The 14,726-nt window shown below is 50.3% G+C and overlaps 1 protein-coding gene across 4 annotated transcripts; it reads left to right on the top strand.

Moving 5' to 3' along the window:
* The first annotated feature begins 4,498 nt into the window (after positions 1-4,498).
* Lsm14b (LSM family member 14B) lies at positions 4,499-13,950 on the top strand. Of its 4 annotated transcripts, XM_059262060.1 has the most exons (10): positions 4,499-4,680; positions 6,076-6,239; positions 7,303-7,438; positions 8,366-8,482; positions 10,778-10,945; positions 11,170-11,247; positions 11,442-11,603; positions 11,920-12,070; positions 13,234-13,418; positions 13,668-13,950. In XM_059262060.1, exons 1-9 carry the CDS (start codon positions 4,554-4,556, stop codon positions 13,403-13,405), a joined length of 1,275 nt encoding a protein of 424 aa, XP_059118043.1. In that variant the 5' UTR covers positions 4,499-4,553; the 3' UTR covers positions 13,406-13,418; positions 13,668-13,950. The 4 variants fall into 4 exon arrangements, with proteins under 4 accessions (XP_059118043.1, XP_059118044.1, XP_059118045.1 ...); XM_059262061.1 differs by lacking the exon at positions 11,170-11,247; XM_059262062.1 differs by lacking the exon at positions 8,366-8,482.
* Positions 13,951-14,726: the final 776 nt, after the last annotated feature.

Below are 14,726 nucleotides of genomic sequence, written 5' to 3' on the forward strand. Positions count from 1 at the left end.
CCTTGTTCTTCGGGTACTGACTTTGCCCAGCAGGTGCCCTTCACCATCAAGGCAGGTGCCAAAAGTGTTCAGGTAGGCTTCTGGGTTGTCATGGCAATTTCCTAGGAGGGAGGCATCTACATCTCCAGTGGAGCTAAGCTAGGAAGCCATGCCATGCCAGGGAAAACACTCAAAGAATCTGTTGCTTCTTTCCCCACTGTCCTGCTCTTTCCCAGCCTCAGGGAAGCCTCCCTTTGGACATCTGGAGAGCCTGTGTTCAAGGACAAAACCTCATCTGGGCATCCTGCCTTATGGGTCTCTGTAGTCAGCTGAGGGACAGAGCCTAACCATAACAGGCCCTACCGTTCACTGGCTGTATGACCCTGGCAAAGTCACCCAGGTCAGGATAAAACTGCACCCCATCTTAGAGAACCAGAGAGGAGACTTGCATGGCTGGGTATGCTGGGGTGGCATGGGTGGAATCTCGTGGATTTGGCTGCTGTTTGTTGGCGAGCACTTAGGAAGCACTTAGACTGGCTCTGCAGGACTTTTGTTCATTTCTATCCAAGAAGAACAGAGGCGCAAGGACTTTTTACCCTTTACCCTAAGCTGTTCCTGAGGTCTTAAAGAGCCTTGCCTCCAAGTAGATGGTCCATTTCTGTCCTCACAATGTTCTCTAAACATTTTATATCTGTGTTTCTGCCTCTCTGACATTTAGGGACCCAATGTTTAGGGTTGCCTGTAACCCCATCAAGTCTGACCAGCAGCCCAGCCCCAAACAGCTACACTTGTGAGAGGGGCCGGGCCTTGGTGATTGTGTGCAGAGTTCCACATGCTTCTCTTTGCCCCCCTGTAGCACAGCATCATCACTGGCAGTGCTCCATACCTGGGAAGCTTGAGTATCAGGGAAGGGGGTGTAAAGAGGAAGACAACAAAGAGGACAAGAAGCCATCTGGGATGGAGAGAAGGACGTAGGCAAGAGTAGGGACAGAAAGATGAGCTTAGTAGGAAAAGGCAATTCCTGCCAGGCCTGGTGACCCGAGTTCAATCCTCAGAACCAACATGATGGAAGAAAGGAACCAATGCCCACCAGTGTCACACATGTATGGTGGCCCTCCAACACAGATACACATACATACACACAATAGATAAATACATGCAATTTTTTAAAAGGTTAGGGACAGAAAGAGGACCAGGCAGGCTGGGGTGTTACTTAGCTGGCAGACACAGGAAGATTAGGAGTTCAAAGTCACCTGAGCTACATAGTTTACAACCAGCCTTGGCTTCATGAGAGACCCTGTCTCACAAAACAGTATGGGACTAGGAGGGGGGGAGAGGAAAAGGGGGCTAATAAAAGGAAATGTCAGAACACATGAACTTTAACCCACTTGTGCTCATGTGGGACAACAGGTCTGTTGAACAGTGGGAACACAACAGTGGGAAGTAGGTTCATCTAGAACCACAGGTAACGGGCAAGACCTCAGGAGGATTGATAGTTGCGCAAATCCCTTCTCCTTACAGTGCAGTCACACACACAGCATGTGCTCTGAACACCCTCTGTCTCCCACCCAGTCCATCTGTACCTCCTCGTCCCATCCCAGCCAGACTCTTTCCAAGTGCTGTAATGAGATCCTGAATGAGGGCAGGAGCCAGGGGAGGCCTCCTTACCTAGCCTATCCCTACATGTTACACCTCTCACTTGTTTCCTCTTTACCTATGAACTACCGACCTGGCCATGGTTTTCTCAAATTATCTTACTTTGTGTTCTTTTACTAAGAAATGACACCTGTGAAATCTGGTGTGCTGGCCACTCTTTCTCAGGTGTGCTTCTGAGTTACAAAATGGTTTTCTGTGGTACCACATGCTCACCTGCTACGGAATACTGTCCAGTCTAACTCTCACCGGCACTGGAGTGTGGGGTAGGGTTTTACCTTCCTACCTTCTACCTGCCCTTCTTGGGGACTGTTGCACCCTACTGCCTACATGCAGCTACCTCTCAGATTCTTCACACATCCAACCTAGCAGTCTCAAAGTCTCATACAGGCATGATCATCAAATGGGTGGGCTGAGTAGGCTCTCCAGACCTGCACGCTTGTAAAGAGCTAGCATTGTAGGGGTACTGGGCAGATGCTCCAGCCAGGAAACAAACATTTTGACAGTGGATACCTGGGTCAAATTTCAGTCTAGCACAGCTGTTCCCCTTCTTGGGCCTGTCCAAGTACCCTCCATTCCTTGTACTGGGCAGAACACCAGGATGAATGGCAGAGCCTGTGTATTCCTGGACCTGGGCACTGTGTATATTTTTAGCCTCTACTCTGTGTGGGTATCTACACTGCATCTAGTGTCCTCAGGGAACCACCCAGTTGCAAATGCAGCAGCCACTGGGAGCTGGAACCCCTCCCATCTCAGGTTCTAGGGCTCAGGATCCAACTCCCTCTGGAAGACAGGATCAGCCATTTTTAAGTGAGGAATGCACACACTTCCAACACCAACACACACAGGCTTGTGACTCTGTGACCTTGGACTCCTCGGCTGAAAAGTAGGGGGAAAGAAAGCCTCAACTGTACACAGGGATCACCAGCCAGAAGGTCACTGGGGTGCTCACAGGTCTGTCCACCCACCCAGATGCCTGAGTGAGGAAGGCCATGCTGTGGTGAGAGTCTGGATGCCCCAGGCCAGGAGACCTCTCTTCCCCACAGGGCTGTCTCAGTTTTCCTGAGCACAATTTTCCAGGAGGCAAGAAGTAGCTTTGGAAAGCATAGCTGAATTATAGCTGATCAGACTTTTCTGCCTCCCCTTCTGCGACCTGTGCTGCTGTGATGGTGGATGCTGGTGTCGCTCAGTGGTCTCACAAAAGCAGTATGGAACTGGACGTAGGGTGGTCGAGGCCCAGATGAATATCTCAAGAGACTTGGTAGGTTCACCAGCAATTTGCCCACATACTACACTGGTTTCTGCCCCTGTAAACCGGGGGATGTCGGCTTGCTATGGTTTCTAGTGTGATGGGTCATACTCAAAATTTTGGCACACGGGAGGCTGAGGCAAGAGGATTACCAAAGGTTAGAGGCCAGTCTGGGCTGCACAGTGAGTTCCAGGCCAACCTAAGCTAAGAGTAGGGCCCCTGTCAAAACTAAATCTAAAGGAAAAAACTAGGACCAGCAAGATGGCTCAGTGGGTAAAGGCACTTGATGTTAAGTGTGGCCACCTGAGTTCCCATTTCCAGGACCCATATGGTAGAAGCAGAGAACTAATTCCAGTTGTCCTCTGAACTCCACACGTTGTGACAAATGTACACACACACCAAATAAGAGAAAAATTTAAATGTTCAAAACTATTCCTGGCATCCACTTGGCATGGTGGTAAGTTGGTGTCAGCACAATAAAAAGTACATTTTATGTCTCACATTTAAGAGAAATTGTTTCACTCTATGAGACGTTCCATTATCGCCTCTTTCATTCCATTTCACTTTTACAAAATGCTGGTCGCCACCTACCAAATTTTCCACAGTACCCAATATTGGACCCTAATCTGACGGTAGAGACTAACTATAAATAAACATGCGCTCACATACATAAAATTACCAATCATGCCTGGCGCGGAGCCAGCATGGCAAGCACAGGGAAGGATTTAGGAGGATTCCCCCAACTTCATGGCTGAGCACAGGGCTTTGGGTGCAGTCAGAGGACGCGGGCAGGCCTCCTGCTGGTGGCCTAGGCTGGCGGGGACAGCCCAAGCCAGCCAGGGCTTATTTTAAGGACGTCAGCGCCGCAGGCTTGGGAGGAGGGGCAGGGCTCTCCCCGGCATCCCCTGCATGTTCTATTTAGGGGCCGCCCCGCCGGAAGCGCTGCAGTACTGAGCTGCGCCTGCCGGCCGGTTCCTGGGCCTCGGGCCCGAGTTTAACTCAGGACGCTCCTTGCCCAGCGTTGGCCGTCGGGGTCGGTCTCCCACTAACAGGGAACGAAGCCACAAGCCTTCAGCCTATTAACACCGGCGCCCTAAGGGCGACGCCGGCACGCGCAGCGGGAGGAGCCTGGCGCTCCTCCAGGACCAGCCCCAGATCCGCCCCCGAGTTTGCAAACAGCGGCTGCCCGCCCGCCCCGCGCACGCGCGCTCCGCCCCGCCCGCTCGGTCTCACGCCCCTAAGCCGTGCGCGGGGCCCTCTGGGAACCGGCTGTGTAGAACCCGAGAGGCTGGTCCCGAGCCGTCAGTTCCGAGCTGCGCAGGCGCAGACCCGCCCACTGCCGGCGGCGCGGCCATATTTAAAGGGAGCCGGGAGCGACGAACCAATAGGCTACGAGCGTGCGGGGGCGGCGCGTGGTGGCGGGAGGCCCCGGATGTGGCTGCGGCGGCACTCCTCCCCCGCTCCCCTCAGACTCAGGCTACGCGCCTCGCTCCGCTCCCTCTCCGGCTCGCTCGCGGCCCGCAGGTCCCTAGGCGCGGCTGGAGGCGCCTCGGCGGCGGCGGCGGCGGCGGCGCAGGGCTGCGCAGGAGTGGGCGGCCAGGCGACCGCGCGGCGGCGGAGCGGGCGGGGCTCGGCGCTGGTTCCCCGCGCCTGGCGCGCCCCGGCCGCCGCCATGAGCGGCTCGTCCGGCACCCCGTATCTGGGCAGCAAGATCAGCCTCATCTCCAAGGCGCAGATCCGCTACGAGGGCATTCTCTACACCATCGACACCGACAATTCCACCGTGGCGCTCGCCAAAGGTAGCGGCCTGCGGCCGCCGCGCGCCCAACCGCCGCCCCAACAGCTCCGCCGCCCCGCGCCTGCCCGCACAATGGTGTTCCCAGCTTCGGCGGGGGCTAGGGGAGGAGCGGGCCGTGGTCCTGCAGGTGTCGGGGGGCGGGGCGGGGCGGCTTTGAAGCCGCGGGCCTCCCTACCTGCGATACGTCCCTGCGGGGCCAGGCGCGCGCCCAGGCGAGGGTCACGGGTCCTGCGCGCTCTCCTGGAGCCCCTCCGCAGCTACGGCCCACGGCGTCCGCTTGCAGCCTCTAGCCGGGCTAGGGCGTCGATTGAGCTGCGACTGCCCTGCCCTGAACTCTTCCGACCCTGTCGACTTGAGGGGTTGGTTGTTGGTTTGTGATGGGAGCAGTCTAGAGCCGGTGCGCGCTAGTCCCGGCAGCGTCAGACCCCAGAGCTTCTTTGTCTCCATTCTCCGCGTAAAATGGGGCGCTCGTTTTCTTACTGCTCCTCAGAAGCGCGAGCGCAGCAGCCTGCCCGGGGTGTGTGTTAGACCCCCGAGGGTGCAGATTGAAAAGTGCAGACCGGTCTGAAACCAGCGTGCTGCAGTCCTGGACTATTCTCCCAAACCCTAGCAGTACCTTCCGTTTGAAGGCTGGCTCTCGGACCCAGACTTTGGCGCTGCGGGGGAGAGCTCAGTGTTCAGGGTTTTTTATTCACTTGAACTCCCCGTGCTGCACCGCTTTTGACATGAGATCCCCAGTTGGAGAAACAGGCCCAGGGTAGTCCACAATTAGGAGTTTGCTGCTTAAATCCTGCCACCAGACTCCAGATCAGCCCCTGAGTCCTGTCAAAGAGAGGTGTGCTAGCCTTCCTAGATCCCGTGGAGGGTCCCTTAGGTCCAGAATTTCCTTATGGACAGAGAAGCTAGTGTTGGGGGCGGGGGGGGGGCTGAGTTCCAGGACTCCTTCCCTTTGTTTCTGCAACAGCCCAGGCCTGTTGTGTGTACAGGGCTAGGGAGCTTTTCGTGCTTGCCTGGGAAAATCGCCTCAGCTGCAGCCTGTGATGAGGGTTGAGGAATGAAACTGTTGGGTTCCATCTGCAGTCAGATGTGAGGAGGGAGGTTCTGCAAAGCCAGCCTTATCTGCAGAGAGCTCTGCACATTAGTGGGTTTGTGCAGGGGGCTTTGTGAGGCTTGGGATTTTGTGACATTTTTCGTATCATCTTCCTGAACTGCTGTCCCTTGCATTCTTTGCGACATGGTGCCTTAAAGATATTGTCAGCTGGAAATGGGGAGATTTAAGTAGCTGTTAATTGTAAATAGAGTGCTGTGTCAGAGAGGATGCTGTAGTGTCAGAAGCTTGATCAGATGGTCTTGGCACAGGACTACAACTTAACCCTTCTTTTTTTCAACCCCTAAGTGAGGTCCTTTGGTACTGAAGACCGTCCCACAGATAGGCCTGCTCCCCCAAGAGAGGAAATTTATGAGTACATCATTTTCCGGGGAAGTGATATCAAAGATATTACTGTGTGTGAACCTCCAAAAGCTCAGCACACACTCCCTCAGGATCCTGCTATTGTTCAGGTATGTGTGTGGGTATGGTTAATAAACTTGGTTTCCACATGGAATTTGGTGTCATCTGTTTGTCCAGAGTGTTCAACTTGAGGAATTGCCCTCTAATGAACACTGGCCTGGTTTTGATCTAGATGGTTTCTGTTCCTAGAGAAGGTGTTAACTCATGCAGCATGTACTGTACTGGGTAGTATGTTCTGTATGGCAAGGCCAGTAGAGAAAGAGACCTGTAGCTTGCTGTGTATGATGTGCTACTGCTGCTGGTGGTCTTGCCTGGTCCTGGAGTGCTTGGAACATAACAGTCAAGCCCAGAGTGGCAGTAGTGTGAGTGGCATCAGGTGCTTCGGGGATGACAGGGTTGGTTCATTGTCTTAATAGTCTTCTGCTGTTATATTCCATTGTTGTAGGACACTAAATTTGAAAGTCTTAAGCTAAGCCTGACTGCCTAGTAGGTTATTCCACAGGATTATTAGGGGAAGGGGCATCTAGATTTTTATTGTCTGTAAATTTAGACCTAAGTTGGCTTTTCCAGTTGAGACTGCTCCAGGTTCTGAGATGAAGCTATACTTAGAAGGGTGGGAGCAGGCAGGGATGACTTCTGTGGCACTTGGAAGAACCCAAGTCAGATTTCTGAAAAGCTTGGTGAATAGGTATTTAGGGTCTGAAAGGGAGTCAAAGTGGGGGTGTGTGTGGGAATAGGCGAGTCCTCAAATAAGCAGGCATGGTCCTGGATTCTTGGATGGGGAGAGGGAGGAGGGGAGGGGATGGACATGTTTGGAGATGCATAAATAGTTCCTGGCCCCACATCTCTTCAAGGGAGCCTTTCTCCAACTAAAGGTGGCAATACCTCATGTAAAAAGGCCAGACTGCTGTTGGCAGAGGCAAGCTGTTTTAAGTTTTAAGAAGTTCATGCATCTTTGACAACACTGGAAACTGCCCAGAACTGCCTACTATATCAGGAGTGCAGAGGACAGACCTGGCACCTTTTTCTGTCTAAGAAAGGGCTGTATGTGGAGACTTACTTGAAGGGTAATAGGATGTTGCAGTGCTCTTACCTGTGTGTCTCATTGTTCAGTCCTCCCTGGGCTCTGCCTCCGCCTCGCCCTTCCAGCCGCATGTGCCTTACAGCCCCTTCAGAGGGATGCCACCGTATGGCCAGCTGGCAGCCAGCTCCCTGCTCAGCCAGCAGTATGCCGCTTCCTTAGGTCTAGGTGAGTGACCATTCTGTGTGCTCAACTACCTTTGCCTGTGATCACCATATAGTGGAGTCATACACCCTGAGAGTGGGACAGTTCTTCATGCCATACAGCTCTTGGACTGTTGTATCTTACCACTCCTGATAAAAATTACCCATTGTAGCTTCAGCTTGTTAGTGTTTAATAACTGTTTTCTGAAATTAAGAGGCAGCAGTGTTGATTTTGCACCAGGTGACATAAATCAAAATGCACTTGAAATCAGAAGTTCTGGTACAGCTGTAGTTTCTCGCAGATGAGGTCTATCTGTGAGCCTGTTAATACCCTGTAAAACCTATTGCAGGAGCCCATCTCAGACGTGGTTTCTACTGAGGTTTATACTCCTAGAATAGAATAGCTCTGTGTTGGGAGTGAGATCAGCCCAGTCTTTGACATGGACCTTAAAGATGTGTTCAGAACATAGAGAAATGGGCACTATCTCAGTGCTGGGGAGACAGAGACGGCCAGACCCCTGAGGTTGACTAGCCCAAAAGTTAAACCTAATCAGTGAGTTCAGGGCAACTAGGAGACACTGTGTTAAAAACAAAGTGGATGACACCCAAGGAAGCTACACCCCAGGTTGACCTTTGGTCTCTACATGAATGTGCATATGTACACATGCGTGCTTCCCCCACTTCTAAGAACATAGTTTGCATCTTGTCCATCCATCCTTGCTCAGACTCCAGCATAAGGCAGCTGAGGCAGGGAATGTTAATTAAGCTCCAGACCAATGCTATGGGCCATTTGTGTTGCTGTTCTGATGTGGCAGGTGACTTCTCAGCCTGGCTCTAAAATACATCATCTGAGAGGTCGCTTGGCTCTTTCCAAGCTTACTAGGCATAAGACAAGTATGTCCTGACTTATTTGTGTGCTTTCTCTTTGCTCTTCTCTCTTTCTCTTCTTTAGAGAAGTTGATAAGCCCTCCAGCCTCAGCCGCTGCTTCCAGCCCTAGTTCCTCTCCATCTCCACAGCCTGTTTCAGAGCTTGACATGTCCTCAGAGCCACCTCAGCTCACTTCCAAGGGTAACAGCAGTTTGGAGAACTAACTGCATGCTGTCTTGTAGACTATGAGAGCCAGGGGGTAAACAGCCAGGATGGCAGGAGCTGGAACAGTTCTGCTAGGCCCAGGGATCAGGATACTGCTTCTGTTTGGTTTAGCTTGTGGCCTGATTTATTAATGCCATTTTTAAAGGGTTAGAGTCAGCAGAGCACTTAATTCATTCTGCCTGGGTTAACGGTTTGACCTGTCTATGGCCATTGCATGGGAAGACAAAAAGCTGTTTCTCTGGGGTTTTCTGGGTCTTAAACATGTTCTGGATTTCTGCTGTGGGATGAAACATATAGTTCTCTCGTACGGGCATTTGAAGTGGGGAGCTTGCATGGCAGCCCCCAGGTGTTTGGCTGCATGAACAATGCCATCTTGAGAGCCAGCTGGTTAGTGTTGCTGTCCACCCACCTATCTCTGCTGATACAGCAGCACTTACAGGGTTTCTTCACCTTCCTGATGTTCTTGTGCTGATGTCTCTGCATGTCTGTTTTACATGTGGCATCATGCTTGTAGCCAGCTCTAGCCTTCATCTTACCCATCTCAGTCCAGGAGGCCTCCCCCGGGTCAGGGCATAGAGTACAAGTCTATTTGTGTGGGTTATTATGTCCTGTAGGGCCTCTTTGCATCTGAATTAGAGCATACATTACCCTTTCTAATTAAGAGTATGACTGAGGATATTTTCATTGTCCTTAGGATTGCTCACATAAATCTACCCATAGGGTAAAATTGCTTTTTAAAAAGCACACAAGGGGCTGGATAGATGATGGTTCAATGGTTAAGAGCACTGGCTGCTCTTCCAGGTGACCTGGATTTGATTCCTAGCACCCACATGATAGTTTACAACCGTCTAGAACCTCAGTCCTAGGGAATCTGATCCCATCTTCTGGCCTTTTAGGATACTAGGCATGCATGTGGTACACAAACATACGTGCAGATAAAACACCCATACACAGGGCTGGAGAGATGGCTCAGAGGTTAAGAGCACTGACTGCTCTTCCAGAGGTCCTGAGTTCAATTCCCAGCAACCACATGGTGGCTCACAACCATCTGTAATGAGATCTAGCACCCTCTTCTGTATACATAATAAATAAATAAATCTTTAAAAAAAAAAAACACCCATACACATACGTAAATACTTTTTAAAAATGTACACACAAGCCACTTTGGTGTGACTGTTTCCTATTTGTCTTTGGGGTCATTCTTGCTGAGTGAGATGATAGGCTTGGGAATATAGTCCAGCTTAGTTTCTGTCAGAGGACCTTATGGATACCTGCCTTGGGAGTTCGTCTCTGACTGCATGATGGGAGTTTCTCCACAGTGTTTTCATTCTATTTCGCCAAGACCAGGACTCATTGTTTACATCTCATTCCAGTTCCACACAGTCCCTAAGGACTTAATGTTCCCCATGGGTTACTGGTCCTGGTACAGGTCAAGGGGACATCAGACTGGACAGCTATGCTAGCTAGCCTTTTATGTTTTGCCAGTTTCAGAGGATTCATGTTGGGACTATCACTGATACCCTGTTTTGGGGGTGTGTTCTGTGTGGTACTGTCGGTATAGTCCCTCACACTGGGCACCTGGTAGCCCATACTTGCTTATGAAGAGCTTTTTACTCTTTGAAAAGCTGTGGGTTGTAAATCTTCCTTGCAGTCCGTCCTGATCACCTCATCCTGTTTTTCATAAAGCTGTTCTAGAATTTAATTTAATTTAATTTAATTTCAGAGTCTGACTACTATACTTTCTAGAAGATCCTGGGCTAGGGTGGTGGTTCTCCAGCATAGACTAGAGTAACATTTTTTTTTTCTTTTTAAGAAATTTTTTATTCATTTTACATACCAACCACAGATCCCCCTCTGTTCCCTCCTCCCCAGAGTAACAATTCTTGAATTCTGAATTCATTTCAGGACTGCTGACACCTTCAGGCTTGGTCAGAATTTGTCTAGAAAACTCATTGTTAAACTTGAAGTACCCATTGGCATTGGTAGCACAGTGACTTTCCTCTCATTGTAGTTCCTTAACTTGGAGCTCAAGAACTGGTGCTCCTTGAGAACTGGCTTTGGTGCCTCCATGTGACTTAATTTCTTTTGTCACTTGAACCAGCTTCAAAGGGAATGGGCCAGTCTGGGAGAGTAAATCCTGAGTTTAGACTTTTCTAGACAGTGTGTTACCCCTGCCCTACCCCCAAGGTGCCAGCCAGGAGAAATGGCTGGAGAAATAGTAAGCTTTCTCCTTTTAGTTGTTTCTAAACCTTCCTTCCCTCTTAAACTCAGGAGCTGGTTTTCCATCTACCCCAGTCGGCAAGAGCCCCATGGTGGAGCAGGCTGTCCAGACTAGTTCTGCTGATAACTTGAATGCTAAAAAACTGGTACCCAGCAAGGTCACCTCGGGGACACAGCTCAATGGTCGCCAGGCTCAGCCAAGCAGCAAGATTGCCAGCGGTACTTGAACACTGATTTCCTCTTGCAGTTTGCTCTGTGTTCCCAATGTAGTACGCACTGGGCTATAAAGCATTACCCCAATCCCAGACCGCATGCTTTTGTAAGCAGGCCTCTGGGCAGGCAGCCTCAGTTCCGTAGGCCTGCATGTGGTGGTGGTACTCTGCTTTGGTGGCTGGGTTCTGGCTTCTGTGGAGCTTTGCCTCACTTTTCCCTTTGCACCTTAGATGTAGTCCAGCCGGCACCTGTGCACACTCAAGGGCAGGTGAATGATGAGAACAGAAGACCTCCACGGAGGCGGTCAGGTAACACCCATGGCCACTTGAGTTCTATAGCCATGAGTAGCAGGCTGTGCTTTGCTTGCCTGTGCTGGGGACTTGGGGCTAAGGTGGTGCTTCAGTGAACCGTGCCCCTTTTCTTCAGTGTGTCTGAGCTCTTTTGAATTCAAGCTGGAAATAAAGTTGGTGACTTCAGCCATGCTGTTTTTTCCTCCACACAGGCAATCGGCGAACAAGAAATCGTTCCAGAGGGCAAAACCGTCCAACTAATATTAAGGAAAACACCATCAAGTTTGAAGGTGACTTTGATTTTGAGAGTGCAAATGCCCAGTTCAACCGAGAAGAGCTTGATAAAGAATTTAAGAAGAAACTGAATTTTAAAGGTCTGATTCATTTGAAAGTTATCCCTCAAGAGGGTCCCTAGAGCATGTTAAGACAGGATGACTGGCGTCACTCTGGAGTGAGTTGGGGTCCTGATGAATGTGAAAATTGGAATAAACTCTGAGGAATAGATGAGATGACGATGGGGTGGGGTGGGTTTGTGAAACTTGTGACTTGCAGTGAGAAGAAAGGATCTCTTTGGCACGAAATGTTTGGGCCATCCTCTGAGCCTGAGGACAGCTGCAGGGTGGACCCCCAACAGGAGACCAATTGGGTCGTGTTTGTCTCTGGACTTTTGTGTTCTGCTTCTCTTTGTAGATGACAGAGCTGAGAAGGGGGAAGAGAAGGACCCGGCTGTGATGACCCAGAGTGAAGAGACTCCTGCTGAGGAAGATCTTCTGGGGCCCAACTGTTACTATGACAAATCCAAGTCCTTCTTTGATAACATTTCTTCTGAACTCAAAACAAGGTAAGGGCCTAAGTGCACTGTGGCAAGGATGGCTGTTTTGTAAGTCCTAGAAGTACATGACTAAAATGTACTAACCTTAAGTCCAAGCTTTGAGCTTATATTCTACATGGTAAGAGTCCCAACTGGGTCTGCCTCTATCAGCTAGAAGCCTCTGGCTGTCCCCTAGCCTGATGAGGTCTTGCACTCCCTGTTTGCCTCCAAGAGTTCCATTTGTGCTGTTCTTTCTTGCCTGATCTGCCTGCCGGCGTGGAAACACTTAAGCAATTGGTTGAGCACCCTGTCCTCTCAAGTCCTGGAAGTCAGTGATTGTGATTGTGTGTCAGCACTGTAGATGAGCACTCTCAGACTGTAGGGTCTTCGGAGCAGGCATGGTGTGCAAACAGACCCAAGAGTCCTTTGGGTTGAGTATTAGGCACACTGCCAACCATTGAAGAACAGAAATGAGCTGGGTCGCCTGAGCCATGCACACACACTATCAGGGGAGCAATTGAAGCAAGAAAGAGATGGAAGCTTAAGAGGTCTTAGCAACAGCTGTGGGAGTGAGAAAAGGGACTTTCCAGGAGCAGCCCAAGATCTGAACATGGCTATGCATCAGAATGGGCAGGGTGATGATGTTGGCTATATTCTAAGTGGATGAAAAGCCAGTCAGGAGCAGTTTGCTGACCTGTACTGTCACATGGTGACAGTGGCTGAAGATGGGATGGAAGCTAGATGGCCTGCTGGAGACTCAGCTGAAGATGGTGACTGTGGAAGGGCTGGGATCTAAGTGTTTTGTGTGGGCTTTTGAGGGCTTCTTTGTCACCCGCTTGTGTCACTTATTTATGGTATATGTCTTGAGCCAAAATAGGCCTGCTCTGCAGTATTAGGGTGTGTGTTTCAGGGTAGTATTCCCCTGCCTCTTAGCAGCATAGCAGTAGCTCTTCCTTCCTTCTCTGTGCTGTTGGAAGGATGAAGCCGATTTCAGAAACTTTAGTTGTCGCTCACTACAGTCAGGTTTTTTTTGTTTTTCAAGACAGGGTTTCTCTGTGTAGCCCTGGCTGTCCTGGAGCTTGGTCTGTAGACCAGGCTTGCCTTGAACTCAGATCTACCTGCTTCTGCCTCCTGAGTGCTGGGATTAAAGGTGTGCACCACCACTGCTCAGCTTAGTCGGATCTTATATTTAGTTCTAGGCGGACAACATGGGCTGAAGAGAGGAAGCTGAACACTGAGACCTTTGGAGTGTCTGGGAGGTTCCTTCGTGGCCGCAGTTCACGTGGTGGATTCCGAGGAGGCAGAGGCAATGGGACAACACGGCGCAACCCCACTTCCCACCGAGCTGGGACTGGCCGGGTGTAAGGGTACAGTAAAAGTGAGTGGGGAACCTTCTGGATCCTGGGATAAGATGTGGTGGAGTGAACGACCCTAGACCGTGCTTAAAGCTGAGGAGCGAGCCTGTCTGCTCACAGAAACAAGTCTGGCTAGAGTGTCCCGAGTGTCCCATGTGGGATGTGGAGGCCAGGCTTCCTACCTCTACTGCCTTCTGGTCCCCAGGGTGGTGAGGGAGTGGACAGCTGTGTGACAGCTATCTGTTGGACACACTCACTTCCTGTCCTCACAGGGTCTTGAGGAGGCACAGAGATGCTGCTCTGAAGATAAGGACAGAAAGAAACGCTACACTCACCTGGAGAAGTGATCTTGTTTACCAAGTCTGGACGCCTTTATACTGCTACTTAGCTTTGGACTCAACCTAAACTTGGACGTGGTCTGATTAGAACCACTGGTTTTGGGGGAAGTGTTTGTAGGTGACCTCTTGAAGGTGTCTTGACCTACCTTTTCTTCTTGGTTGCACACAGCCTGATTGTAAGGTTTTGGTATTTTGCAAAAAGGTTTCTATAGGCAAAGGCTCAATCCTCCACTTTTTTTTTTTTTTTTTTTTTAAATGACAGCTTTGACTCTTAAAACAGAACCAAATTTTATTTGGCACATGTGGTGTCCAAATGTGTCTCTGCAACCCATCTGGCCCCTGGTGCTGCTGGCCTGGTGCCCCAACTGCTAAAAGTGGGAAGTCTCAGGAGCCAGGCAGGGCCAGCACAGGGTGAACCAGTCATATTGGGGTGGGAGGGCCAAGGGCAGGGAAAGGGGGGTGGCGTGTTTCATGGATCATGTTGTGTAATGAACCAGTAATGTTCAGTGTTGGAGGCTGACAGAGATGAGTAAAAAAGTAGGAAGGGCCCCTTGAGTGTCATGGAGAGCCTAGCTTCCACAGGTACTTAGGCTTAGTGTCAAAGTCTTAAGATAAGCCCATGTGGTATGCCCTACCTTCCTGTCCTTGTCGGCCTCTAGCTGCACTTAAGTGTTCTCATCCACTTTGAAATGAGCCAGTCTTTTTTTTTTTTTTTTAAGGTCACTGGCCTTATTTCCTTGATTGTAAATAGTTCTTGTGTGTTATTTTAAAGGTGGTGGAGGGAGGGTGGGTACATAAATTTGTTGCATGAGTAAATGGGTCAGATTTTCTGTATAAGCATGCATCCTCTTGACTGACAGGGCATTTTGTTGAAAATAAGCACCTTGATAACCAAAACCCCTTCAAAATAGCTACAAAGCTTTAGTTCTGTATTGATGAAGTCACATTGCAAAAGCTTGGGTTTATTTTTGTAGGACTTCATAGCTGAGACTA

The sequence above is a fragment of the Peromyscus eremicus genome, chromosome 4 (genome assembly GCF_949786415.1).
Source record: "Peromyscus eremicus chromosome 4, PerEre_H2_v1, whole genome shotgun sequence".
In the NCBI taxonomy this organism is placed as follows: Eukaryota; Metazoa; Chordata; class Mammalia; order Rodentia; family Cricetidae; genus Peromyscus; species Peromyscus eremicus.